The 26,749-nt window shown below is 37.9% G+C and overlaps 1 protein-coding gene across 3 annotated transcripts in view; it reads right to left on the reverse strand.

Annotated features, from left to right (window-relative positions):
- The window catches only part of NRG3 (neuregulin 3), a 1,071,332-nt gene that overhangs the window by 238,772 nt on the left and 805,811 nt on the right, over positions 1 to 26,749 (reverse strand). For all 3 annotated transcript variants that reach the window (XM_030335295.1, XM_030335293.1, XM_030335294.1), the window contains exon 3: positions 1,153 to 1,226. In XM_030335295.1, coding sequence (XP_030191155.1) covers positions 1,153 to 1,226 — 74 coding nt within the window. The remainder of the gene's footprint in view (positions 1 to 1,152; positions 1,227 to 26,749) is intronic.

The raw sequence follows: 26,749 nt of genomic DNA on the forward strand, positions 1-26,749 counted from the left end.
ATCCATGGCTTGCTTGCTTGCTAAATTTTAGGAAACCTTCACTTTTCTTATGGAGAGCTAAATTTGGAAAGAAGCAAGGAGTTAAGATTGCATGGTAGCTTGTCTTGCCAAGATAAAACACAATTAAATGAAATTAAACAAAACTTTTCCTTGCTAAAAAAACTTTGCATTTACCTAAGGAAATGTAGGTGGAAATTTGGGGCAGGGGGAATGAAAATATGCATTTCGAAAAGATGTTGAAAGATGGCCAGATGTGTTCACTATACAGCGGCGTGAACACGCACAGGAAGTCAACCTGTCTGTTGTCGATACACAATATTTTGTTGAAGTTTGTCTTAGGCATGTTTGTTATTCAGAAAACCATAACATTGCGTCTGTGATTTGGAAGTGCCTGTCATTATCCTCATGGAACTAAATTGCTGATTCAGTAAAAATCTCCTTTCCACACTGGCAATTTAACTGTAGTAGTCACTGAAAGAACAGAAGATTATTTCCGAATAAAGCAAAACATTCACATTTGACTAGAATGTTACCTTTTACAGAAACTAATGACTAGCAAATTGTCTTCTTTCCTGAATGAAAAAAAAAAATGTCAACAGTACAATAATCCATAATATGCAAATAGTGTTGCTCAAAATGGGGTTTTCACAGTTGGGACACATCTTACATAATTTTATATGCATAGTTTCTTTAGTAAGTACAGTAAAGGTTAATAGGTTTAATGTTATCACAAATTCTCAAGCAAAGGGTAAGAACCAATATGATACTGTAGTTTCCATAACAGTCTTTTAGGTAATAATGAGCTAAAAAAAAAAGAGCTGTGTTATGTTTCTATTTCCTTGCTTTCGTAATGGATGTTGGTGGGAGCCTGAAAGCTAAGGGAACAGGGGTTTGCTGGAGTTCCTAGTGTAGGTCAGTGGAGGAGCTGAATCTGGAAACCAGGTCCCGTGTTGGGAGAACACCAGACCTAGGCTTAGACCAAGTTAGTTCTGAACAAGCTTTGAATGTTAATGACTGTCACCAGCTTCCGCTCTGGGCAGCTTTCCAAGACACACGACTGAAATACAGCCTTCAGCTGAGTTAGCAACCGTTGCTCAGAGTAAGGGTTGCCTACATATTGCATTAGAGAGAGAAGAAAAATGCTTGACCTACTTGGATCCGATAAGATGGAATCAGTTTTCGGCAGAAATTGATCACAACGGACTCCCTGGTAGCCTTCTTTGCACCTGAGAAAAGGGGATAAATGACAAACATACGCATGTTGTTGTGGAAGATTTCAACAAGCAAAATAGCCATCAATTACACAAATGTGAGAACAGTACATTCATGCTTTTGGATTGTTTGATTCAGTCTTCTAACACTGACACATGGATTTTAGAGTCTATTTACCTGCAAAAACCCCAGCACTGCTTTGCTTTTATAGTTTCAGATGGAATACCTCAGGAGCAAATTGAATAGCATTTTAAGATGGCCTTCAGAGCAAATTCACATTATTATATGAATAATAGTTATCTTCATATTATAATTCTGAATGCAGACATATGCAGGTATTTTCTTTATGTAATACACTAGTCTCTAAAAGGCTGCAAATGCTCTTTTGGAAGCATCATATTTTAAGGGTCATTTTGCTAATAAAAAATCATTTTCTAATATAAATGATCAAATCTTATCAGTAGATTTTGGCCATTTGGCTAAAAATCAGTAGATTTTTGTTTATTTATCTTCCTTGTGTTTTATTAGTTTGTTCATTTGCTAATTTTACTTTTTTTTAACAGCTATTTACTTTTTTTTTAAATATAGCTATTCTTCAAGTTAGCATCATTAGCCACTTAGCCAGAAATAACAGCATTTATTTTAGATCTGGTAAGATCTGAAAGGCATCTACCTCAATGTGCATTTCCTCTAAACTTGTATTTTTCCCTCCTCATTTTTCTCTTTTATATTCACAAACATGTGCAAGGTGCCTGCCCTGTGCCAGGCATTGTACAAGGCAACTTTCCTGAGGCAGGTGCAATTTGGGGGCGAGGGATTTGTCTGAGAGCACCCGCAATGAGGTGTGTCACCTCATCCCTGACAGTCCCCTGTGGAGTCTTCACACAGCTCGCTCAGTTGGGGTTGCTTGGCCACCTCAGACAGCAGTGGCTCATCAGCTGGCAGTTCAAGGAAGAAATGCGGCCGATACCCCAAACACCTGCCTCTGTAATCGGGGAGGTGGCATTTCAAGGTCTGCTTGAAGCTTAATCTGTCATGCTTGAGTTAAGCAGGGAAGAATCCATTGTTGCTTGTGGGATGAATCTGTCCTACTTACAGAGAAGGAAATTGTGCTGCTGGCATAAAAATCTGATTTCTAAAACAATCCTCGGGTTGTTAGAAATCTATGAAATCGACAAAAGAATTCAAAGAGACCATTCAGTCAGAGACTGGAGCAGTGAATTTTTTCTTTAGAATATGCTTTGTTTTCTGGGTGTAATAAACTGTTAGATAAGGTCTATTGCAGCCGGAGCAGCAACTGAAAGGCACCAAGGTAATTTTACTACCTTTCATTGTGAGCCAAATTGGAAGTCAGGTAATCAGGCAGGCTCTCTTCAGCACCTTTTTAAGCCTGGCACTCTGGAGTGTATTTGGCAATTTTCCTCCTAGACTAAGAACAAAGATTCCTGATATAGGGATACCCCAGATACCCAACGGGTTATTGGAAGAATTTGTTTAAGCAGCCACATATTTTCATAACTTTTTAAAATTCATTTATTGCACTTGAAATAGGGCAGACAAATCACTCGTTCTGTAATGGTAAAAAGTCAGAAAATACTTAGGATCGAAGCACATTTGTGATGAAAAAGTAAATTCCTGTTCTCTGAAAGCCGCCCTAATGTTGTTAGTGTGTCTTTATTCAGAATTATTGGAACCATAGTGCTTTAATTTTCTTTTCCTCATAAACAACGAGTTACAGGCTAGGTGTGTGCCACAGTGCGTATTCACTTTTTTAGAGGTTTTATTTCCAACATGTGTGGGAGATTTTGAGCACGCTTGACTTTTTTTACTCTTTGCATCTTCATTTAATATGAAATGGTATCCTAGGGAGATGGTTGCTTTTAAGGGAAAGTGATTTTTTGTTTTGTTTTGTTTTGTTTTGCTTTTTAACGGGTTCATTACTTACAGTGCATTATTCCATTTGTGTGCAGAAAGGAAACTATGGAAAGACGTTTGACATTTCTGTAGGCTTAAACTGGTTTTCCATGAGTGTGAGCCCATTCTGAAGTGCTCAGGCTTCATGGGGTACCAGGAAAATAGCCCTGCAAGGTTCTTCATGCTGCCTTCATCCCTGCGTGCTGTAGATAACCAAAGTGTGATGAGGCTGGAGCAGCCCAAGCCAGGCTATGAAACCCACCAGAGGCTGTAAGACTGCATACACATCCAGTCCTGCTCCTTTGTTAAGGAGGCAGTGTCTCTGCTAATTGGTGCTGGGTTTTAAGAATGACAAATTAAAACTTCCATTTAAATATCACACATAGGTCACCTTGATAAGTTCAGACCCATCCAAGTGTAAAGACCAAATGGGCCAGCAGGTAATGCCAATGAAGTGGATTGAATTTAGGACAGTATTAAAGATATAAAGCAAAGAAAAAAAAAGTCAAGATGCACATCTATTACATAGATTGAGTTTGGCGGGATTTCTGACAGTGAAACAAGCAGTTCTTTGAAGAAATATCACTGTGTGTTTATTTTGGCTTTGGTTAGTTTGGGGAGGACTTTGAAACTGTTATTGTTTATTTTTTAAGATGTTTGCTTTTGAAAGGATATAGGTATAAGCAAAACAGAAATTCATATAATAAACAGGTCTTTGTTCATCTTAGATAGCATGACAGAATTTATAAAATTTTAAAAGTACATTTGTAATCTTGAATGGTAAATGTGTTTAGAAAAGCCCAAATATTTTCTTAACGAGGTTAATATTCTATTTTTTTTCCTACTCTGCATTGCTTTCAAAGCTCCATTCAATTCATCCAGTCCCTGTTCTAGGAATTTCTTTATCCCTCAGAAACATTGTATCACAGTGACCATAATACAAATCCCAATATTCCCTGGTGGTTTTACAGGTAAGTTTTGATTCTACAACTGAATGGCATACGAGCAGGGGACAGGCTCAGGACAGGAAATACAGCCAAGGTCAACAAATAGTTGTGTAAATAGAAGAATTATCAACAGTGAAACAACCACAAGACATGCTCAGTCTGCAAGAGCTAAGAAATTTTACCTTGAAAAAAAATTAGTCATAAATTCTGGGTTTATCTACTCTGTGGTGAAGGAGCTGATGCTTCTGAAACCAGTTAAGTTCTTGATCATGCGGTTTGCTTTATTTCCAAATTTAAAAGGAAGTAGGGAAGGGCATAGTTGAGGAGACAATGTCCAAAGTAAGGTAGGGCAGGGGAGAGATTGAAGGGAGACTGTGTTTAGGGGTAACTGTGGATAAAAGAGCAATGAAGTGGGGGGAAGAGCTTGGAGAATGAGCCTAGTATCTCTGCTGGTGAGCCTCAGAGACAAATCACAAATCAGGGTCTTGCCTGTCTATAGGGAAAGGGCCTACTGTATAGTTTCAAATGCAGGCATCTCTTTTTCTCCATTTAACATTCTTCCAACTTGGTCCTTGCCCCCCATCCCACTTGTTCAGCTGTACTGAAAATAACAAGCTATCTCTTCTATTCATGTTTCCTCTTCTGTATTATCCCGGAGAAAGAGCCCAGTTTTAGTGAAAAGTTTCAGAAAGCTATCTTTGGGCAAAAGAGAAGAGAATAATACCAGCAAAGATGAGAGAATACAACATGCATGACTGTCAGCTGGATTTCAATACTTGCTTTGTCTGGTGCGGTAAAGAAGTGATCAACACATCACCCGGCCTAGATGTGAAGGACTCAAAAAAAGAGACTTTTTAAATGGTCAGATCACTTGCTGATGTTCCCACAGAAATCCGTATCCTTTGGCCAGCTAAAAGTGATTACCATAGCCATCAGCCCACACTGCTAACTTCAGACCATTCCCATCTCCTCTCTTACAATACTCCATGCCAGTTTATTTCCTTGAACCCATTTCTTGAATAACACCTAAATTAGAGCTAATCGTAGTAGTGACTCTGAGTGAAAATTAATGAACTCTCACTTGTGACTGATGGCCTCCCTACATTTCCAGATGATGATTGCATTTTCCTTCTTCCGTTTGTTAGAACAACAAAACAAAATAAAACAAAACAAATAACCTGGAAACTGTCCCTTGAGGGAACTGTACTAGCCTCTTAGTCCTTATCTATTGATTTCCTGGTTATTTACTCATTAATAGAAAGTGTCATCATTGTTTCACTCCCTTCTTCTCTATTCCTACTCTGTCTTGATTGTCAGGGTGTTGGTTATGCACATGGATGGGCCAGCCAATACACAGTCTCTTAGAACATGTCTTCCTCTTATTTATCTTAATGATTCACAGTGTTGAGTTTATAGTCTTGCTTCTCTGCTTAGTATTTGCAGAGATGCTCTTTATGCAAATCATTTAATAGCCTAGCTGTTTCCTAGTTTCAACCTAAATAAAATGGAAGTGATACCAGGAAAGAGAAAAATGAACAAGCACACATAGTTGATACTCTACACATGTATGTTGGCCATTTTTATGACTAGCGACTTTATACCTAGCATATCTGCAAAGACACATTTCACATAACCTACAGAGAGAAATGTATAAAGGACAGAAACAAGTTCAAATGTTTGTTTCAATCCCTGTATAGTGCCTGGTCTCTGCATACATTTTAGAGAGAGTTTACATGCTTTCTTATTGGAAACTTGATTTTAGGCATAGAATTTAAACCAGTAGAAATCAATTAACTTCATAAGAGAAAAGGTGGCAAACTGTGTGGGTTGTTTCCTGCCTGTATCAACTTATATTCATAAAAAAACTGACAATTACTCTTTGATGTTACAGGAAAGTAGACACTTTGTCAGTGATATACAAGTCTGCCAATTTTAAGGAGCCTATTAAACACTGATTTGAAAAAAGAGCAAACCCTCTAGGTATTCTTCTCTATCTCCTGCCAATTCTCTTCAGCCTCAATGTCAGACTTTGGTTGGGGAAAACGGAAAGATCATCAGGCATTTAAACTTTACGTTTTAGAGTCAGGGTGGTTTGGAGCATTGCCTGGTTTTAAATCCAGGATCAGCTATTTACTAGCTATTTAGGCTTCTGTTCCTCCTTTCCTTCATCTACAAAATGGAAACAATAACAGTAGCTTTATCCTATAATTATCATTAAGAATAAATTATATAATACCTGTGGTTCATGGTAAGTACTCAATAAATGTTAGCTTTTTTAATATTCTTTGAATGTGAAATCGTCATCCAAGCTTTTCAAGTTAGGAAACAGATTCCAATGGTTAAGTATCTTATCCCAAAATCTCATGTCCAGGAAGTATTTGAACTAGAGGCAAACTCAACTGGGGATGGTTTTAAAGCCCTCACTTGACCTGTGGCACTTTCTGACATTCTTCATGGAAAATCAGTAGATACATAAATCGTTTTATACCCAGCTACCTTTCCCAAGATTAGCATTTGAAAACATGGCCCAGATATCAGGAACTAAAGCCATGATAAATAAGACCTAGATCTGTAAGTTATTATCTTATCCTAAAAATGTTTTTAAGCAAACCATGTCAGAGAAACTAGTCACTCGATTTAAAGGCAAACTTCGTGAGCTTCATGTTAATTTAAAAGTAAATCACCAACTATAGGTGGGGGGACTCTTTAGAAGCACTACTATTAAAAAAATGATATTTACGTCTCTTGATTTCAGACTAATTCTTGATTTCAGTTTTCAGTTAAAAATCAAAACCAAAACAAAACCACAGAGAATGGAGTTTCAATAGCCCAGCATTGAAGAGATGGGGAGTACAGAAGCCAGAATTCTTCACCAGGTCTCCATCTGCATGCAAATGGGTGTTGGATGGACCAGACACTTTTCTAGATAAGGATCTGCAGCGTAGAGTTATTGGCTCAAAAGTTATTAGTGGTGTTAGAGCACATTGCTTTCCTTGCCACTCGTTGCTGAAACTGAGATCTAGATCTGGGTACGGAGAATACTGTGAAACTGATTAATGTGTAAACTTCCTGTAGTTGAACGTAAAATTTAATTAAGTGGTCTTATTTAAAAGAAGTACTAATTAAGACAGCAATATCTTTAACTTAACCAATTGGAATTAAAATTACCTACAGATTGGCTGTAGGTGTAACGTTTTCAAAATCATTTCAACTGTTACTGGAAGAATTTGAATTTGCATTATTTTAAACTGCAAACTGCCTTTGAACTCATGAAGATTCTCCATTGTGTTATCAATAGCTTTCAAATCTATCACAAATTCTATGGTTGAGGCAACTGCTGCTTATAATGTCACTCATCTTACAACTATGATGTTTCTTGCTAACAAAGTTGTAACTGCAATCTTAAGGAAGTGGAGAGATTTATTTTTTAAAATGTCCCTTTAGCAAAGTTTGAATTCAAAAGTAAATGAAGGCCAATTATTTCATCATAAGACTGCTATGATTTTAGAAGTGAATCTGAAAACATCTGCTGAAATCCAGGGGCCATGTGCATTCTGTTACTATTTGAGGCTGAAGTCAGAAATGAAAAGAATGATTGTAAGTCTGAGAAGTTAATACATACATACATACATACATACATATATATGTATGTATGTATACACATACATATATATATGCATATACATACATGTATCCAGCAGCCACCCACATACTCCATGGGCCAAATCACTATCAGAGAGACAGCAACTCATTGACATTAAGTCATTTTACTCCGATATATGGCAATTCACTTTTGGACAATGAGTGGCTGAGGAGTTCATTCTGAATGAATGTTTTGGCCTTTATAGAGATTTCTGCCCCTTTTTGGTCAAGAGCTTCAGGCTTACAATCTCATTAACAAAACTAACACACATGACATGGCATAAAGGTACTACATACGTTAGGGTGCACAGCAGTATTATTCAAGGCAGCTATGTGAGTTGAAAACATTATTCTACCTAATTTAGCTTTGCTTTTAGCACAACTAAAATAAGCCATAATCTCTTTTTAAGCCAAAAAGGTAAATAAAGGAGTAATATATTGGCCCTCTTGCAGGAAGACTTCATTATTTCACTGTCACATTAGAGGCAATGAAATACTAACTGCCCTTCTCAAGATCAAAAGGATTAGGGGGTAATCATGATGGGAGGACGGTGGAAAGAGTTTTGCTTCATCAATTCAAACTTATTGAGAAAATGCTATATTATTAATTTCCTAGTAAACACAAAATATATTTTGACAAATATAAGATTCTAGTTTTCAAGGGAGGTAGTCTCTTATGGTAGAAGAGGCATGTCCTCTGATGTACGATGATCCCCAATTCCACCACACAGAAGTGTGATAGAGGTCTGTGATTGACCCCTCTGAGGTCTCAGGTGCTCATCTCTGTCTTAATTTAGTGCATGGTCTGGGCACATGTGCACATAGGCACAGACACACAGGCACAGTCACATGTCACCCTTATTCCTTAAAAAACATGCCTAATGATCAGAAAATTTAGGCAGATAATTTAAGTCTTAACATTAAAATCAGCTGAGAGTCAGGTTCTCTCCCCTACTTCTCTAGTTAATTGAAAATTCCCATGACTGCCTTTGCTATTTCCCCGCCAAGAGCGAACTGAGATTTACTGTCACATATACTCCCTATGATTCTTCTTTATTATTTTCACTTAGTATCTTAAGATTGAGAGGTTAGCCAATCACAGACTTTCTCTGATGCTGAAGGTCCAACATCAGCAGATTCCTTCTCTTGTCTCTACTTGCTTGGAATTAGAAGACTAATTAATTCACAAGTCCAGACTAGTCAATGGAAGAAAGGTAATGATCATCTTTGTCCTTTCGTGGTTCAGCAAGAAATATACAACTTAGCCAGAGAGTAAAACATTCCAATGTTACTACATCAGCCAGCTTGGGCAACCATCATAAAGCATCACAGACTGGGGTGGCTTAAACAATAGAAATTATTTTCTCACAGTTCTGGAGTGGAGAACTCCAAGATCAAGGTGCCAGCACGGTTTGTGTCAGGTGAGGGTTCTCCCATTGGGTTGTAGCTGGCTGCCTTCTCACTGTGTCCTCACACGGTGGAGAGAAAGAGCTCAATGCCTTTCTCTCTCTCCCTCTTTTTGAATTTTGGATAAACAACAATGTTTTATATAAGTGTGTCACATATGTAATATTTGGGAGACACATATACTAAAAATGTATTCATTCTTTACCCAAACTTCAAATTGAACTGGGTGTCCTGTATTTTAGTCTCTAGATCTGGCAACTGTAACTCTGTGAGAGTAAAAGACTCTGAATCATAAGAGAAGTAAGAACCATCACCAAGAACACCTAGATTAACATTAATGTATGATAATTTTGCTATAACTGTATCTTTGCGATGTGATAAATTTAGCAATCTCTTCTTTTAAGGATAAGGAGCCTGGGCACTTTACATTTACTTCTATCAACCATACAAGGGACACAATGAGCTCACAGTCTAGAGGGGAAAATAGGAATTTCAATAGTTAGCTCTTAAATGGTCAAAGCATTGAGAGAATACGTCAAGAATGTGATGAAGAGCAAATGAAGTGACCCGTTTGTAAATGTTAGATGCAGACTTGTGACTCGATGGTGTGAATCACTAGCTACTACTTTGCATCCATTCTGAATAAACTGTACCAGTATGCTGGCCCGCAGCCCAAGTGAAGCGGAAGGAAGAGGGCCCATTCTCCTGCTTCATTCTACATCTCACCTTACTCAGTATAATTTTAAAGTTGAGGCACCCGCATGCCACAGCCTTTGAAAAGCAGTGAACACACATGTGTAACATAGAGCAATTATAACCTAAAATCCAAAATGAAATAGAAGGCAGGACACTCCTGGAGGACTGTTCTCAGAAGGAAACAGTGAGAGAGTATGTTATCAACAAGAGATCAAAGAGGCCAGCCTTGTTCCCTGCCAATGGAGTGTGGGTGATTCCCCGCAGCAAAGCGGTACACAGCTTGATAAGGAAGAGTGAAAGGAAAATAAATGTGAGAGATAAATCTTATTTAAAAGCCATCTTTATGATTGGCATTATAAAGGAGAGAGGGAGCTCATTAGCAAACGAACTGATAAAACCACTCACAGCATGCTTCAAAAAGAAGTGGTAATAATTATTGTCTCTCTAAGAAAGGGGGCAAAATATCCACACAGTGTCATTCACAAATCCCTTTTACAGACATCACAGACCAAGCTGCAAAAAAGTCCCACAGCTTTCTGATTTAATTAAGTGGAGAAAGCAAGGAAAGACTTTTTTACAGTTCACACGCCTGGATCATAGAAGGTTCTACATGAAACATGATTTTTTTTAAAAGCCATTTTAGAGACCCCTAGAGTTTGCTGAACCCTCATTCAATGGCATAATTTTCCCTGCTTCTCCCGGGATATTGTACAATCGACTAACAGGGTGCAGCATTTCTGCCGGCAAAAGAAAGTGGGCAGCTTTGATCAGAATTCACAATAATATATCTCCCTTGTGTGATAAATGATTTACTGCTGAGGATAAATGGATATAATCTTTCATTATGTATGACATTCATCAGCAACAAGGAAGCTTTGGACTGAATGGAAAGTGATTTCATATTAAAAGCCTCATGCAACTCAGACTGGGATGAAAGTGAGGTCTTGCCTTGAAAAAAAAAAAAAATGGCACAGGCTTGTAGGTTTAAATGGATACTCAGTCAAATATAATTGTTACTCTAAGTTTGAAAACCTGTTAGGAGGAAACCGGGGAATTATGTGACTCGGTGAACCTCAATTTTGCACAAAAAGCCCCATTTCTTAACCACACTATTCTATTTACTTAAATGTGTCATTAAGACCAACTTTGAGAACTGAGAATAGTGAGAGAACCAGGTAGGGAGGAGAGAGAGAGAGGAGGTGTGGTGTGGTTTAAAAGACTTAAATTTCTGTTATCATAGAGAGTCAAGGCACCATTTCCAAAGCAGATAAATCAAGATAGAGAGGCTTAGTATATTATTTAGAGATCCGAAGTTAACAACTAGGAAAATGCCACATGAAAATGGCTTAATAAGCTTGCCTATGTGTTTGGGGAGGGAAATGCAAGTTCAGGAGTAGGGAAATTGGTGTGCAAGGATAAGAGTAAGGCTAGTGGCTTTTCATTTTAAGCACATTGGTATATTTATTTTTTTAAAAATATACCCTTGGATGATGAAGTAATTTAAGTACAGCAAATCATTTAATTTTAAAAGTGATTCCAGTTCTTTGCATCACTGACTCTTTATGACCCAGTTATAACATCTTTATTTGATTTTCAGTAATAAGAATTTCCCAATACCACAGTATTATTTTAGAAGCAAAAAGATGTAACATGAAAGACAATGGGAAGAGATGGTAAGATAAGCACAGACTGAGAGAAAATATTTGTAAAAGACACATCTGATAAAGGACTGTTACCCAAACTATACAAAGAACTCTTAGTATCTAACAATAAGAAAGCAAACAACTTAATTAAAAAATGAGCCAAGGACCTTAACAGACACCTTGCCAAAGAAGATATACCTATTGCAAACAAGCATATGTAAAGATGCTCCACATTATATGTCATCAGGGAAATGCAAATTAAAACAACGAGATACCACTACATACTTACTAGAATGGCCAAATGTAGAACCCTAAAAATGTGAAATGCTGGCAAAGTAGTGGAGCAATCGGGACCCCCTTTCATTGCTACTGAGAATACAAAATGGTACCTACCACTTCTGAAGACAGTTTAGTAGTTTCTACAAAACTGAACATATTCTTACCATACAACCTGGCAATCATGCTTTTTAGTATTTACCAAAAGGTGTTGAAAACTCATGTCCACACAACAACTTACACACAGATGTTTATAGCAGCTTTATCCATAACTGACACAGCCTGTAAATACCAAGATGTTCTTCAGAAGGTAAGTTGGTGAATAAACCATGGTACCCCCAGGCAATGGAATAATATTCAGGGCTAAAAAGAAATGAGCTATTAAGCCATGAATAGACATGAAAGAACTTAATGCCTATTATTAAGTGACACCATTCAATCTGACAATGCTACATACTGTACAATTCTAGCTACATGATACAATGAAAAAGGCAAAAACTATAGAGACTAAAAAGATCAGTGGTTGCCAGGGTTTGTGGGGTGAGAGATGAACAGGCAGAGCACAAAGGAGTTTTAGGGCAGTGAAAATACTCTTCCTGATACCATAATGATGGATTGATGGATGCATGTCATTATATATTTGTCCAAACTCATAGAATGTACAACACCAAGAGTGAACCCAATGTAGACTATGGACTCTGTGATTATGAGGTGTTGCTGTAGGTTCATCAATTGTAACACATGTACCACTCTGGTGGGATATGTTGTTGATAGGGCAGGCTAGGCATGTGTAGGGGCAAGAAGTATATGGGAAATAACTGTGCCTTCACCTTGGTGTTGCTATGAACCTAAAATTTCTCTTAAAAAGTAAAATCTTAATAAATATATATATATACATATACATATTTGTTGTATGTAATTTAATAAACCATTAGATATCTAACAAAATTAAATATTAAATTAATAAATAATAAATAGTCTGTTATACCCACCTCATTTTATGGAGGACCATATTACAAAACAAAGATGGGGACTTGCCTAAAACATCAAAGGCCATATGAGGTAGAACAGGAAGTACAGCCCATGGATTCTGTTTCTAAATCCAGTTTTCTTTCTGCTTTTTTTTTCTTTTTTTTTCAATATGTGAAATTTATTGTCAAATTGGTTTCCATACAACACCCAGTGCTCATCCCAAAAGGTGCCCTCCTCAATACCCATCACCCACCCTCCCGTCCCTCCCACCCCCCATCAACCCTCAGTTTGTTCTCAGTTTTTAAGAGTCTCTTATGCTTTGGCTCTCTCCCACTCTAACCTCTTTTTTTTTTCTTTCCCCTCCCCCATGGGGTTCTGTTAAGTTTCTCAGGATCCACATAAGAGTGAAACTATATGGTATCTGTCTTTCTCTGTATGGCTTATTTCACTTAGCATCACACTCTCCAGTTCCATCCACGTTGCTACAAAGGGCCATATTTCATTCTTTCTCATTGCCACGTAGTACTCCATTGTGTATATAAACCACAATTTCTTTATCCATTCATCAGTTGATGGACGTTTAGGCTCTTTCCATCATTTGGCTATTGTTGAGAGTGCTACTATAAACATCGGGGTACAAGTGCCCCTATGCATCAGCACTCCTGTATCCCTTGGGTAAATGCCTAGCAGTGCTATTGCTGGGTCATAGGGTAGGTCTATTTTTAATTTTTTGAGGAACCTCCACACTGTTTTCCTTCTTTCTGCTTTTTAACCTTCCTCTTAAAAAGCAAAACTATTCCTAAATCCACATGCCATCCCTAGCACCAAACTTTTCACAGTCTTTTCAGTGAAAGCTTATATTTTACTGAAGATCAGTCAACACAATTCAACTGGTTAGAGTTCTGGTAAGAAAACAAGGTCAAAAGAGGTGGCAATATCAATGTCACCAGCTTGGACAAGAATGGATAGTAAAATATATTCTAAAACTGAATGTCATATGGAAATCAGGATAATCTCATAAAAGCATGAGTAAGGATGGATAGGTAAGCTTAGAGAAGACATGTAAGGGAAAATATTCTTTCTTAGGGTGATATGGATAAGATTCTTGGTCTGTAATTAAAACAAAGAAAAATGTAACCTGGGACAAATAAGTTGACAAAAATTAAGTAGATATCCATAGGCAGTAAATTCAAAATAGAATTCAAAGGAATATTATTTAACTGGAGTGCTTGGCAAGCTAAAATGACAACTCAGGTAAGCAGTGACTTGAAATCAATAAAACATGATGACTATTTTTGAAAAGCGAAAGAAAGAAAGAAAGAAAGAAAGAAAGAAAGAAAGAAAGAAAAAGAAAGAAAGAAAGAAAGAAAGAAAGAAAGAAAGAAAAAGAAAGAAAGAAAGAAAGAAAGAAAGAAAGAAAGAAAGAAAGAAAGAAAAGTGTTTGAGAGGGATTCTGCTAATCTGGCTATGGGTGACATATTTGATATTCCTATATGTGTTTTCCCTAGGAATAAGAAATCAATAAGAAAGTGCTATCAGAAAGTACTTCTACATCTTATAGTATAACAGATGAAGAGAGACCCAGTTTCCTGCAAGATCTCCTCTATTCAGGGCACAGTGCTGTGATATTTACAAAGGTTAGGCAAAGTAATCCTCATGAGACTGATAAAGATGTGGTACCACTGTTTTAAAGGTAAGGAGATTGCAATTGAGAGAATTAATTTCTGTGTCCCAGGGCACATGGAAAGCATGTGTTGGAAATTGGATTTGACATCAGTGTAAACCAAAGCTAGAGACTGTGGTTATTTCTTTATTCCATTATTCCATGTTGTCCTAATGTTATGTACACTTTTAAAGTGCTCCATTTCATTATTAACTATCTTCTGAGGAAGAGAGGACCTATCATTGTATACTTATTATTCAGATAAAAATGAAACTGAGAGTCTAATGATTTGCCCACAGTTATATAATGGCATAATTTAATTAACCTGAAAAAGCCTAAAAGAAAATACAATGATATTTAATATGACTTTAGACTTAATAGTGTGCTATCATATTCCAACTTTTCAATTCATATGCTCACTCAAAATTGAGTATACTGAGAAAGAAAGAGGTGACATATCTGGAAACAGAAACCTCTTTAAATATTCAAAATAAGGATATTTAATAGAAAATTGATTGAGCAAGTGAAGAATGGATGAAAAGCTAAACAGAGGACAAAAAGGTAACACAGAAATAGGCAACAGCATGAAATCACTGTTACCCACAGGCTGACGGGACAAAGAGTTTGAGTCAAGGAAACCAAGATGAATCCCTGGGGTCTATCAGACAGGAGCTGGAACCCTAAATGAACTTAGCTGCTGCTGGAAACAAACAAAGACACAGAAAATAAAAAGCTGGTAGAGAGATAGGAAATAGAGTCCTGCCTTCAAATTTAGTGCCTTCTGTTGGCCAACTCCACTCAGGAGCCATTGGTCAAGAGAGCCTGGGAAATGTAACTTCCTGAGATGGGGAGAGAACAGGAGAAGGGCGAAGGTATGGATTCAGGAGCAAACAGGTGACTGATCAGCAGGGTTGGTCACATATATCATATACTCGCTATAGCACATAATTAGGTGTATACATACACTCTATATAGCACTATGTAGCACTCTAGATAAATATAAGGTGTAGATCTATGTACCTAGATCTACGTAACATAAGCACCCGTGCACCTTTTTTTTTTTTTAACACCATCCTCAAAACTCCCTTTCCCCAATCTTTCTAGATAATAGAGATCTCACTGAACTTATAAAAGGTATCACAGCAGGCCCTGCATCAGTCCTCATTAGGAATCTTCACTCCTTTTTCTAACTGGCACCCACCTCCACCACACTCACACATGCTGAGCAGGCACCAACACACACATTCACACCCTGCTCACAGCTCCTTGGGGAACGTAATTTATCCCTCTGGGCACTCATTTCCTCCTTTGCCCACAGGGGTAATCGCCCTGGCCTGGTGCACAAAGGAGAGCTGTGCCTATTAATTACTTAAAGCTCATAAACTCTTTTGAAGATGAAAAGCTCTGGTTTTCTTATTCTGTTCCTTGGCTTCAAATAAAAAAGCTACATTATATAAAGGTTTCTGGGGGATTTATTACCAGACCTCTATCTGAAAAAAAGTCACACCACAATTACAACTTTAATGACCTACTCTAAAACTTCCCAAGGCTACAACATAATTAGTCCATTTTATAATTAGTACTTAAAAAAAATCATTTGTCAGAAGTAAATAAGAAGTGACTGAGGGTCCTGGAAGTAATCTATATTATTTGATGTGGAAAAGGGGAGGGGGTCACATTTATCTAGCGTGCATAATTTTCTAGATTCTGTACTAGACACTTTACATAATTACTGTACCTATATATCCCACCCGGTGTTGTTAGGCCAGCACTGTTTTATTTGTACTTTTAAAGGTGAAAAAAAAAAAGAAAAAGAAAAAGAAAAGAAAGGTTTGGAATGATTAAGTAACTTGATCATGTCACAAAGCTAGGAAGGTTTGAAGTTGTGATTTGTATCCGGGGTTCTTTGCCTATAACTCTTCATTGCTGAATATTTGAAAGCTTTTAAATTACTTTTCCTTTGCCCACAGCTGTCAACTCATATACTAGAGCCTTTAGCGTCAATAGGAACCTTAGCTATGAATGGGAGGTAGATATTGAACAGTGAAGGAGAAATAATCAGAATTAATAAGAAGATTGCCCTATTCTTGGAATACAAAAAACACACCTAAAAGAGAAGGTTTCTTTGTCACCTTTTAATAGGGACAATGAAAATGAATATTAGGGGAACATGTTGGTGACCTGTAGAACTGGGGATAATCTGCTTTGAGAGAGTGCTGTGGTTGTTATCCCTAAATGATAGCTAGCTGGAGACCCTATGTCTGGTCTTTTTCTGTGGCCTTGATGTAGACAAGGACCTATAGGTGAGCAGAAAGATTTGTTAAAGGATCATACAGAAATGGAATGTTGCCACAGAGGCCTGAGAACCAGTTGGCTGAAAAATTCAGTATTCCTGATTACTTGAATTAGTCAAGATCTGCTCTGTTTGGAGATTATGTGAGCGCTTTCTCTTATGCATGATCCAATGTCTTTCGCCAAATGAATGATATTGGATGAGAACATTAAAGAAGCAGATAATGACAAAAAATCTGCTGACAGAGTATTCCATCTTTAAAAATCATGATCATGGTTTGGTATGAGACGTTATTTACTTAATACAAGCTTATGTTTTAGGATCAACCCTTAAATGGACTAAAATGTTTCTAGACATAAATCTTGCATATAGTTTCATACACTTCTACATTTTTAAGGTATTTATTTCCTTTATTTTGATTAGGATTCGGACTTGAATTTGGCCCACCTAAACCAATGAAATAACTGGTAAAAGACAAGTTGTAATTTAAAAATATGAGGTTTTGGGGGCTCCTGGGTGGCTCAGTCGGTTAAGCATCTGACTTTGGCTCAGGTCATGATCTCACAGTTCGTGAGGTTGAGCCCCGCCGATTCGGGCTCTGTGCTGACAGCTCAGAGCCTGGAGCCTGCTTCCGATTCTGTGTCTCCCTCTCTCTGCCCCTCTCCTGCTTGCACTCTGTCTCCCTCTCCCTCAAAATAAACATTAAATTTTTTTTTAAATATGCGATTTCATAGTAATAAATGTATTTTAATTCATGAAATTATCCCATTATCCTCAGTAAGAATGATTTTAAAAATACTGCTTTACTATTTCATAATTTTGAGCATCTATATTCTAGTATTCAAAGCTTTTCAGTTTCCTGTTACAGAATAAGTTACTTTGGGGTCCAGTCCACTACTTGTTCTCTATGGGACCTTCTAAAATATTTTATTTAACGCTTATTTATTATTAAGACAGAGAGAGACAGAGCATGAGCGTGGGAGTGACAGAGAGAGGAGGAGACACAGAATACGAAGCAGGCTCCAGGCTCCGAGATGTCAGCACAGAGCCCGATGGGGGGGGCTCGAACTCACAAACTGCGAGATCATGACCCGAGCTGAAGTCACACACTTAACAGACTGGGCCACCCAGGCGCCTCTCTATGGGACCTTTTAAATTAGGGGTGCCTGGGTGTCTCAGTTGGTTAAGCGTCTGACTTCTGCTCAGGTCATGATCTCACGGTTCGTGGGTTCAAGCCCGGCATCAGGGCCATGCTGATGGCTCAGAGCCTGAAGCCTGTTTGGAATTTTGTGTCTCCCTCTCTGCCCTCCCCCACTCGTGCTGTGTCTCAAAAGTAAACAAACATTAAAAAAATTAAAATAAATCAATAAATAATAATATGTAAACACCTTTGCATTCAGTGGGGATCAATTTCCACCTTAATTCTCTTTCTATGCTGTTAGTAGGTGTAGATGTGTGTGGATATAGAATATAGAGTAGTAGACTTGGAATGGTTGTACAGTGTGGGAGTCTCTAGGGCCCATGATTTCTTCCTAATGACTTTCTTCAATAATTCTGTGCCTGTCATGAAATGAATCAGAGCCTCATTTTCTTTTCTTTTTTTTTTTTTTTTTTGGTCAAAGAAAAGTTAATTTTATCAGGGGTCACTGACTCTCACTTCAATTTTGTTATAATCAGCAGAACACTCTGAGTCCTCTGTGTCTACACCTATCTTGGAGGACTTCTGTAGGGCAACCAATCATCTAGTATTGTGTGTGTTCTGAGTCTCAGCACCAGTGCTATTGTGAAGAAAGCGGTAAGTGATCCCTCTCGCTCTCTCTGAGGTTCCCATCTGCCTTAACGGATCCTAAGTCTGAGATATGTGGAGGTGTGTGTGTTGTTTGGGTTTGGGCACAAGCACTTTCATATGAAAGTAGTTGTGTGTATAGATATAGATATAGATATAGATATAGATATAGATATAGATACACATGCATATATATATACATACATATATATATATACACACACACACACATATATATACACATACAGTGTGTGTGTGTGTGTGTGTGTGTGTGGTGTGGTATGCAGGTTGGGTGGGAGAAGGCTGAGACTGGAGCCAGGGAACCAAGACTGAGATAACTGCAGTGGTCCCCACAGAATACAAGACTGTGATCTCATGGCTCCTCGTCCACACTGGAAGCCAGAGACACATAGATTCCCACCAGCTCTTTTTAATTTATTTTTCTTAAATTTTTTTAATGTTTATTTATCTCTGAGAGAGAGAGAGTGAGAGAGAGAGAGAGAGAGAGAGAGAATGTGATGGGAGAAAGGAGAACGAGAAGGAGACCCAGAATCCGAAGCAGGCCCCAGGCTCTGAGCTGTCAGCCCGGAGACTGATGTGGGGTTTCAACTCACGAACCGTGAGATCACGACCTGAGCCTAACACAGACACTTAACTGACTGAGCCACCCAGCCACCCTTATTTTTCTTTTTTGAAGCTATACTTTACATGTTACATTAACTTTGTAATCTACAATTATGGTAGGATAATATTTCTTCTCAGAATACATACCGACTTAATACTACCTCCATTTACAAATCTACCTTAATACTAAATATGTAAAATGTTCTCTATTCCACTTGAAGTCCTCCTGTGGTTGTTTTCTATCTAATTATTCTGCCAATTAATCAGATTCTTGTATTGTTTCTATAGAACTGAATTTATACCAAAACAATCTCAAGTTCACTTTATGTTTATTTACATCAATACCTTCTGATGACATAGTCTCTCCTTCATGCAAATATTTGACATATTCTCTAAAAAAATAATAATAATGGGTGGCTCAGTCAGCTAAGCATCTGACTTTGGCTCAGGTCATAATGTCATGGTCTGTGAGTTATAGCCCCATGTTGGGCTCTGTGCTGACAGCTCAAAGCCTAGAGCCTGTTTCAGATTCTGTGTCTCCCTCTCTCTGCCCTTCCCCGCTGTCTCGTTCTCTCTCTCTCAAAAATAAACAAACATTCAAAAAAATTTAATAATAAAAATAATTATAACTAATGTTAACTGAACATTTGGAATGGCAATGGCAATAAGACAGACATTTTATATATATATTATCTTTAACCCTCTGCCCTGTGATGTCCCCATTTCGATTCCCATTTATTCATCAAAGAAACCAAGGTTCAAATGTTTATATTCATATATAGAAATGACAGCTAGAAACAGCAAAAATAAATGCACCACTGTGGAAGTAACGGATTTTCTGTCACTATAACACTCAAGCAGAGGTGAGATGACAAGTTGTCCAGGATGCCATCAAAAAAAGTCAAGATTCACACTCAAGTCTCTTAAACTCCTCAATCTGTCCTCTCTTTCCTGAACCCTACCCAAAAATTCAGTCTCACTATTTACAAACAAAATAGCAGTGACAATGGTAGAAGAGTTACAGAAGAGCTTCTCCGGTCTATTAACTACTCAGAAAATAAAAGTTGAACTCTTGCAGTGAAAAGGCTAAATCTTATTTTTCATTTTAATGTTTCAGAATATGGAGTCAGAAATACTGTAAAATATAGTTAATAGATATTAATAATCAAGAGATGGGGATTCCCCTCTGTGTCATGTCAATGAGCCACTGATTTGATTAGTAGGGAAAAGAGTCATTTAAATATACTTGAGTTAGTAATGGAAATGAGAACCCATGCAATGTTGATTAAAATTCTTTTCCGATATACCACGATGTTCTTCCTGTTAGCAATAGACATCGATCCCTGTGGTCACTTGGCAATTTTCTTACCTTGCATGAAAACCTGATTTTTTTTAAATTAGGGCATGATCCATTCCACAGTCAGGGAGAATCAAAGGTACTCATAGTTAAACTGAAAAGGGTAAGGGATATTTTATATAAGAACAACAGTTCGTGTAAATCAGAAGAAAAAAAAATCAGCTTTGGCTTTTTGGGAATAATAAAAATAAATTCAAAGAAAAATAATAAAGAAGCCTGAGATGTGGTTACTTCCACAATATGCTTTTCTTTGTCCCTGAAACAGAGCTGGTCCTGCAGCTGCTCACAGCAGGAGTCCTCGTGGGGGAAGGAGTGTTCACTTTGTCAAGAGGAGCATTCCAGTCTCATTTTCAGGAGAAACACATGAGTTGAAACGACTGCTGTTTTCCAGAGGCAAGTATCAAGAGGCAGAACAAGAAACAAATCTAATCCATGGCAAACCTGAGTGTGTTGCCATGCTCATTTTGAGTTGGTGTGTTTGGTGCAAAGCCCCGGGTTTAACACTGGCCAGTCTTAAAATGTAATTTATTTTTTTCACGAGGAAGTCCATAGTGGTCCCTTATCCTTTAAAAATCCTTCCTTAAAACACCATGTCGCAGTATGGACTTGATAAATTCTCTGCAGCCGTATTCTTTTGGATAGTCTCAGCACTCCTCATACCCAGTGCGGTGGGAGGACAGTTTGGTTTCTTTACACGAGGTTCTTCATTTGAGAGGGATACTCATAGTCAGGGGTGTTGTCTCCTTGAATGGCTCCAACATCCTTCCAGTTGCTCAGGCAAAAAGCTTTGGCAGTGTCCATGACTCCTTTCCTTCTCTCACACTGCTTATCCAATGGCAAGAAATATTTTAGGCTCTACCTGGAACCATATGTAAACCCTATCTCTTCTCCTCACCAGCAGGGCCTCAACTCTTCCCTGTATTACTGATATAGCCCCTCACTGGGTCTCTGTATTTTTGCCCTGGCACCCTTGTGTTTACTCTCAACACAAAAGTCCGATTAACCTTTTAAGATAGAAGTCACGTCATGGGATAAGAAGTCACATTATCCTCAGAGCAACTCCCAAGTCATGAAAATGAAAGAGAATGTCCTTTTAATGACCAACAAGGTCCTCCTGTCCTCCTGTCACTCCTCTAACATGCGTTTTATGGCTCTTCAGGACCATGCCACTCTAGCCACAACTGCCTCTTTGAAGTTCGTCAAGCACATCGAGAACACCCTTGGGTTCCCTCCAAGAACATCCCTACCTGGGATGCTCTTCCAGGCATCTTCATAGCAAACTCACTCTTGTCCTCAAGACTTGGCTCCGACGGCACGTTCTCAGTGAGCCCTCACTTGACCACTATAACCTGCCTCCCATCCGTAACCCCAACCTCTCTCCCTCCTCTACTTTTGTTCCCAAAGTGTGCTTCACTGACCAGCAGCAACAGCACCATCTGAAAAGTTGTTCTGCAATGGAAATTACCTGCGTCCAGCCCACATTTACTGGATCAGAAACTCTGGGGGTGGAGAATAGCAATCTATGTTTTTATAAGCCCTAGAACTGTTTCTGATGCACCTTAAGGTTTGACATTCACTACCCTATAGTATCAATATAATAATACAGTTTCTAATATTACTTCATGGGAAAATGTTAGAAGCCTTCCCTTTCAAGTCAGATATAACAAGGATGCCTGGCCTCAACGCTTTAACTAGACAGCTTTCTGGTGGGTTTAGCCAGCAAATTAAAATTAGAAAAATAAATACAGTTTAAGAAACCACACCAATTTATTATTTTTCCAAGACATTTTAATCTCTATTGAAAACCAAACTTTTGGGGCACCTGGGTGGCTCAGTCGGTTAAGCATCCGACTTCAGCTCAGGTCACGATCTCACGGTTTGTGAGTTCGAGCCCCGCGTGGGGCTCTGTGCTGACAGCTTAGAGCCTGGAGCCTGTTTCAGATTTTGTGTCTCCCTCTCTCTCTGCCCCTCCCCTCTTCATGCTCTGTCTCTCTCTGTCTCAAAATTAAATAAATGTTAAAAAAAACCTTTTAAAATTAATAACGAATTTCATTAATCTTGCTTGACAGAACAAAACATATAAAATACTTGCTTTTCTAAATCCCATGAGCAAATATTTAGAAAAGGGATTTTTTAAAAAAAGAAATACCATTCAAAATGGCAACGAAAATTGTAAACTACCATCAAATAAATCCAGCCAACGGTGCATAAGATCCTTTTGGAGAAAATCATAAAATTTCATGAAGGATCTAAAAAAGCTTATCTAAATTGAGAAATATGGAAGTATTTCATTTTCCTGAATGGAATAAGAACACTGTAAAATGTCAATTCTTCCTAATTTATGTACAAGTTAAATGAAATTTCCCCATATGAATGTGTATGTATGTACATGTATGTGTGCATGTATGTAAAATGCAAAAATTAGATAGGATATTAAAATGTGAAATTAGGAAATTAGTTGATAGATGGTAGATAGATAGATAGATAGATGGATAGATAAAACTTTGAAGACACAAAAGGTGGGGAAGATTTGCCTTATAAGATACAAAGACCAGTTATAAAGATAGTGTTAAATTGGATCATGTGATAAGTAGACTAATAGTAAAGAACAAAGAAGGGAAATAGATGTACATATAAACTTGTACATTAGCATAGCACTCATGTAACATTAGAAGAAGTCAGAGAGTAGAGGAAAACCCATACACAAAGGGCTGTAGAGTTACTGATCATACATCTGGAACAAAGAATGAAATTATGGGCTCACTAACACACACACAGAAGGATATATCCAGAGGCATTACATTTTTGAATATGAAAAACAGATCTTAAAATGTTTAGAAGAAAATATAGCAGCAAGATATCTTTATGAACTTGGGCGAGGGAATAATTTATTGATAAAGACACACAAGAAAAGTATCACCATAATTAAAGAAATAAATTTGAATTCTTATTACAAAACCAAAAGAAAACACCTCTGCACAATTAAAAGTCTACCAAAACAAAATTGCAAAAGAAAGTCAAAAACAGTAAGAAGATCATTACAAAGCATATAACTAAACATTTTTTATGAATGCATAAGTAACTCTTAAAAATCAGTAAGAAAGGAAAAAAATACAAATGTGTTAAATTCCTTTTAACAACAATGACCCATCCCCCAAATAACAAAACCCAAAACAATGATAAAAAATAAGAAGTGATATTCTTTAGTAACTGGAGAAATGAATATTAGAATGAGATGGCATTATACACCTAACATAGGTGTAAAAATAAATATTAAACTCTGGAAAGTCATGAGGAACAGTGCATAAATTGGTGCCACAATTTTGCAGAACAATATTAAAATAATATTAAGTATGCATATTTCCTATGACCCAGCAGCTCCATTGTGTGCTACATGCCCACAAAGGAATTCTCACACATGGGCAGAAAGGATGTGCAAGAATGTTAATGGTAGCATTTATTTTAACTGTGAAAATTAGAATTAGCCCAAATGGCCATGAAATGGATATGTATACACAAACATAGACGGTTTGAAAATATAATGGAATATAAACCTATAGTAAAAGTGAGCAAACTACTTCTAGGTCAAGGTGCACAGAGTTCTTGCTTCAGAAGTCCCTGTGCTTGAAACTACTATTCATAATGGTTAAAACGTAAAAAAATAAAAATCTAGAAGTAGTTTCTCATCTGAATGTCAGAAAGGTAACAAATCCAAAACATGAGTGGTTCTTCAGCTATGGACTTGTCAGGCTCAGGATCCAAGTGTGGGCACTGGATCTTCAACTCCTTCAGGAAGAGAGGGCTAAAAGTCATCTCACAGAACAGAAGAACAGAGTCAGTATTCCTGTTTGCGACCAGAGGAGCTAGAGTATGTGGTTCAGCCCCTCCAAAGAAGAGCAGCTTTAAAAACTGCTGAAGAAGGGGCGCCTGGGCAGCTCAGTCGGTTAAGTTGTCGGACTTCGGTTCAGGTCATGATCTTGCAGTCAGTGAGTTTGAGTCCTGCATCCGGCTCTGTGCTGACAGCTCAGAGCCTGAAGCCTGCTTTGGATTCTGTGTCTCCCTCTCTCTCTGCCCCTACCCTACTTGTGCTCTGTCTCTCAAAAATAAATAAATGTAAAAAAAAAAAAAAAAAAAAAAAAAAAAAAAAACAACAACAACTGCTGAAGAGAAAAAGAAATGCTTGGGATAATAACTTTAGAGCGGCTCTATCCCACACAAGTGTCTGCAATAATGAAAAAGAGTCATCCTAAGGTACCCATTAGATACAATTAGTGCAATTGGGAAACTGCATTTTAACTTAGATATAATTTGGCTGATTGGAAATTAAATTTCAATTGTCACAAGTGGCAAATGGCTACCGGACCGGACAGTACCTCTCTAAATAATCGAAAAGCCTAGGGAGAAGACAGGATTGTGAACATGGAATGCATGAGCTGATTACAGACTTCTGCTGGTTCAGGGACTGAATCTGCTTATCTCTAGTATCCCAGACTTATAAGACCTGATTCTGGACTGCCTGAATCCATGGGGTCTGACAAGCAACTGCCAACAGCCATATGGAGATAGACTGACATCAAGAAAATCAAGCAGGGAGGAGACCCTGGGTGGTTCAATCGGCTAAGCGTTGGACTCTTGGTTTCAGCTCAGTTCATGATCTCAAAGTTCATGAGACTGAGCCCCATGTCAGGCTCTGTGCTGACAGCACAGAGCCTGCTTGGAATTCTCTCTCTGCCCCTCTCCCTCTTGCTCTCTTTCTCTCTCTCTGAAAATAAACAAACATAAAAAAAAAGAAGAGAAAAAGCAAACAGGGAGAGGAGAGGAAGAAGGCAGGAAGAGAGAGAAAACATGAAAAACAAAGCAACAACAAAAAAACACAACCCCCTCATTAAAATGGGATTGAAAGCAAATACTAAAAGTAAATGAAGAACCTGAGTCCTATAAAAATCATTAAGATTCATTCCAGAAAAAAATAATTTTATGGAACCATTCAACATATGTTTTTAAAAGATGTTTAAAATCCTCAATGAGATAAATTAAATATTAAAGTAAAAAAATAAAATAGCATAAAAGAAAAGTACCCTCCCAAATTAACCCTCTGGTCTCACAAACAATAACCAACTAGGAATCATGGGAAAATAATAAATTAGAAAATACAGTAAATGGGGTACACATAGTGATACAATGAAAAAAAAATTAGTAGATTGAAAGCTGGTCCTAGAAACCCACCCAGAAAGAAACCCAGAGGCACAGAGGAATAAATCATAGAAAAAAATCACGCAGGACAGATGGGAAAGGCTGTAGCATATGCTTAAGAATCATTCCAGGGAAAAAGAACAGAATGAAAGAAAAGTAATACTTATAAAAATAATAACTGAGGAGTATCAAGATTAAAAGAAGATAGTTCTCCAATGAAAACAATACTGAAAGTACCCAAATATATAACTTCTAAAATAAAATCAAGCAAAGCACAGCTAGATGATACCTTATAGTAAAATCAAAGAGCATAAGGATAAAGAGAAAACTCTCAAACCCAGGCCGAGGCTGCATTAAGAAACTACTTCACCAAATGTGAAATCCTGAATTTATTCTGATGGCTGCTTTGAGAAGGGAATGAAATGAATGGGAAACTTTCAAAAAGCTCTCCAATGTTTCTATTGTTTTATTTCGTAAAAAGAACATGCAATTAATATGCAAACAATTACATGATGAAAATGAGTAGTGAGTGCAAAGGTGTTAATGTTTTCTGAAATAGGTTTTATATGTATATTTAACATTTCAAATTTACATTTGGTTTTGCTTGGGTGTATATTTTATTTTTCTGGTGAGCCACAGAATTGTGCTTTATTCTTCTTTAGAATTCCTGCAATTATACACTTCAGTTTTACCATCAACCATCGCACTTTAACACAAAGGATAATCAGAAAGTATTAACCATGCAAAAAATGTGACAGTGCTGACAGCCATCATAAGTTAACCAATACGATAGAATTTTACTAAATCTCCCTAATGCCAAAAAACTTGCTGCTGATGACCGATTTTAGAAAATCAGTAGGGAGGCGCAGGAAGATGGCGGCGTAGGAGGACGCTGGGCTCACCGCGCGTCCTGCTGATCACTTAGATTCCACCTACACCTGCCTAAATAACCCAGAAAACCGCCAGAGGATTAGCAGAACGGAGTCACCGGACCCAAGTGCAGACGAGAGGCCCACGGAAGAGGGTAGGAAGGGCGGCGAGGCGGTGCGCGCTCCACGGACTGGCGGGAGGGAGCCGGGGCGGAGGGGCGGCTCGCCAGCCAAGCAGAGCCCCCGAGTCCGGCT

Source organism: Lynx canadensis, chromosome D2 (assembly GCF_007474595.2).
Source record: "Lynx canadensis isolate LIC74 chromosome D2, mLynCan4.pri.v2, whole genome shotgun sequence".
NCBI lineage: Eukaryota > Metazoa > Chordata > Mammalia > Carnivora > Felidae > Lynx > Lynx canadensis.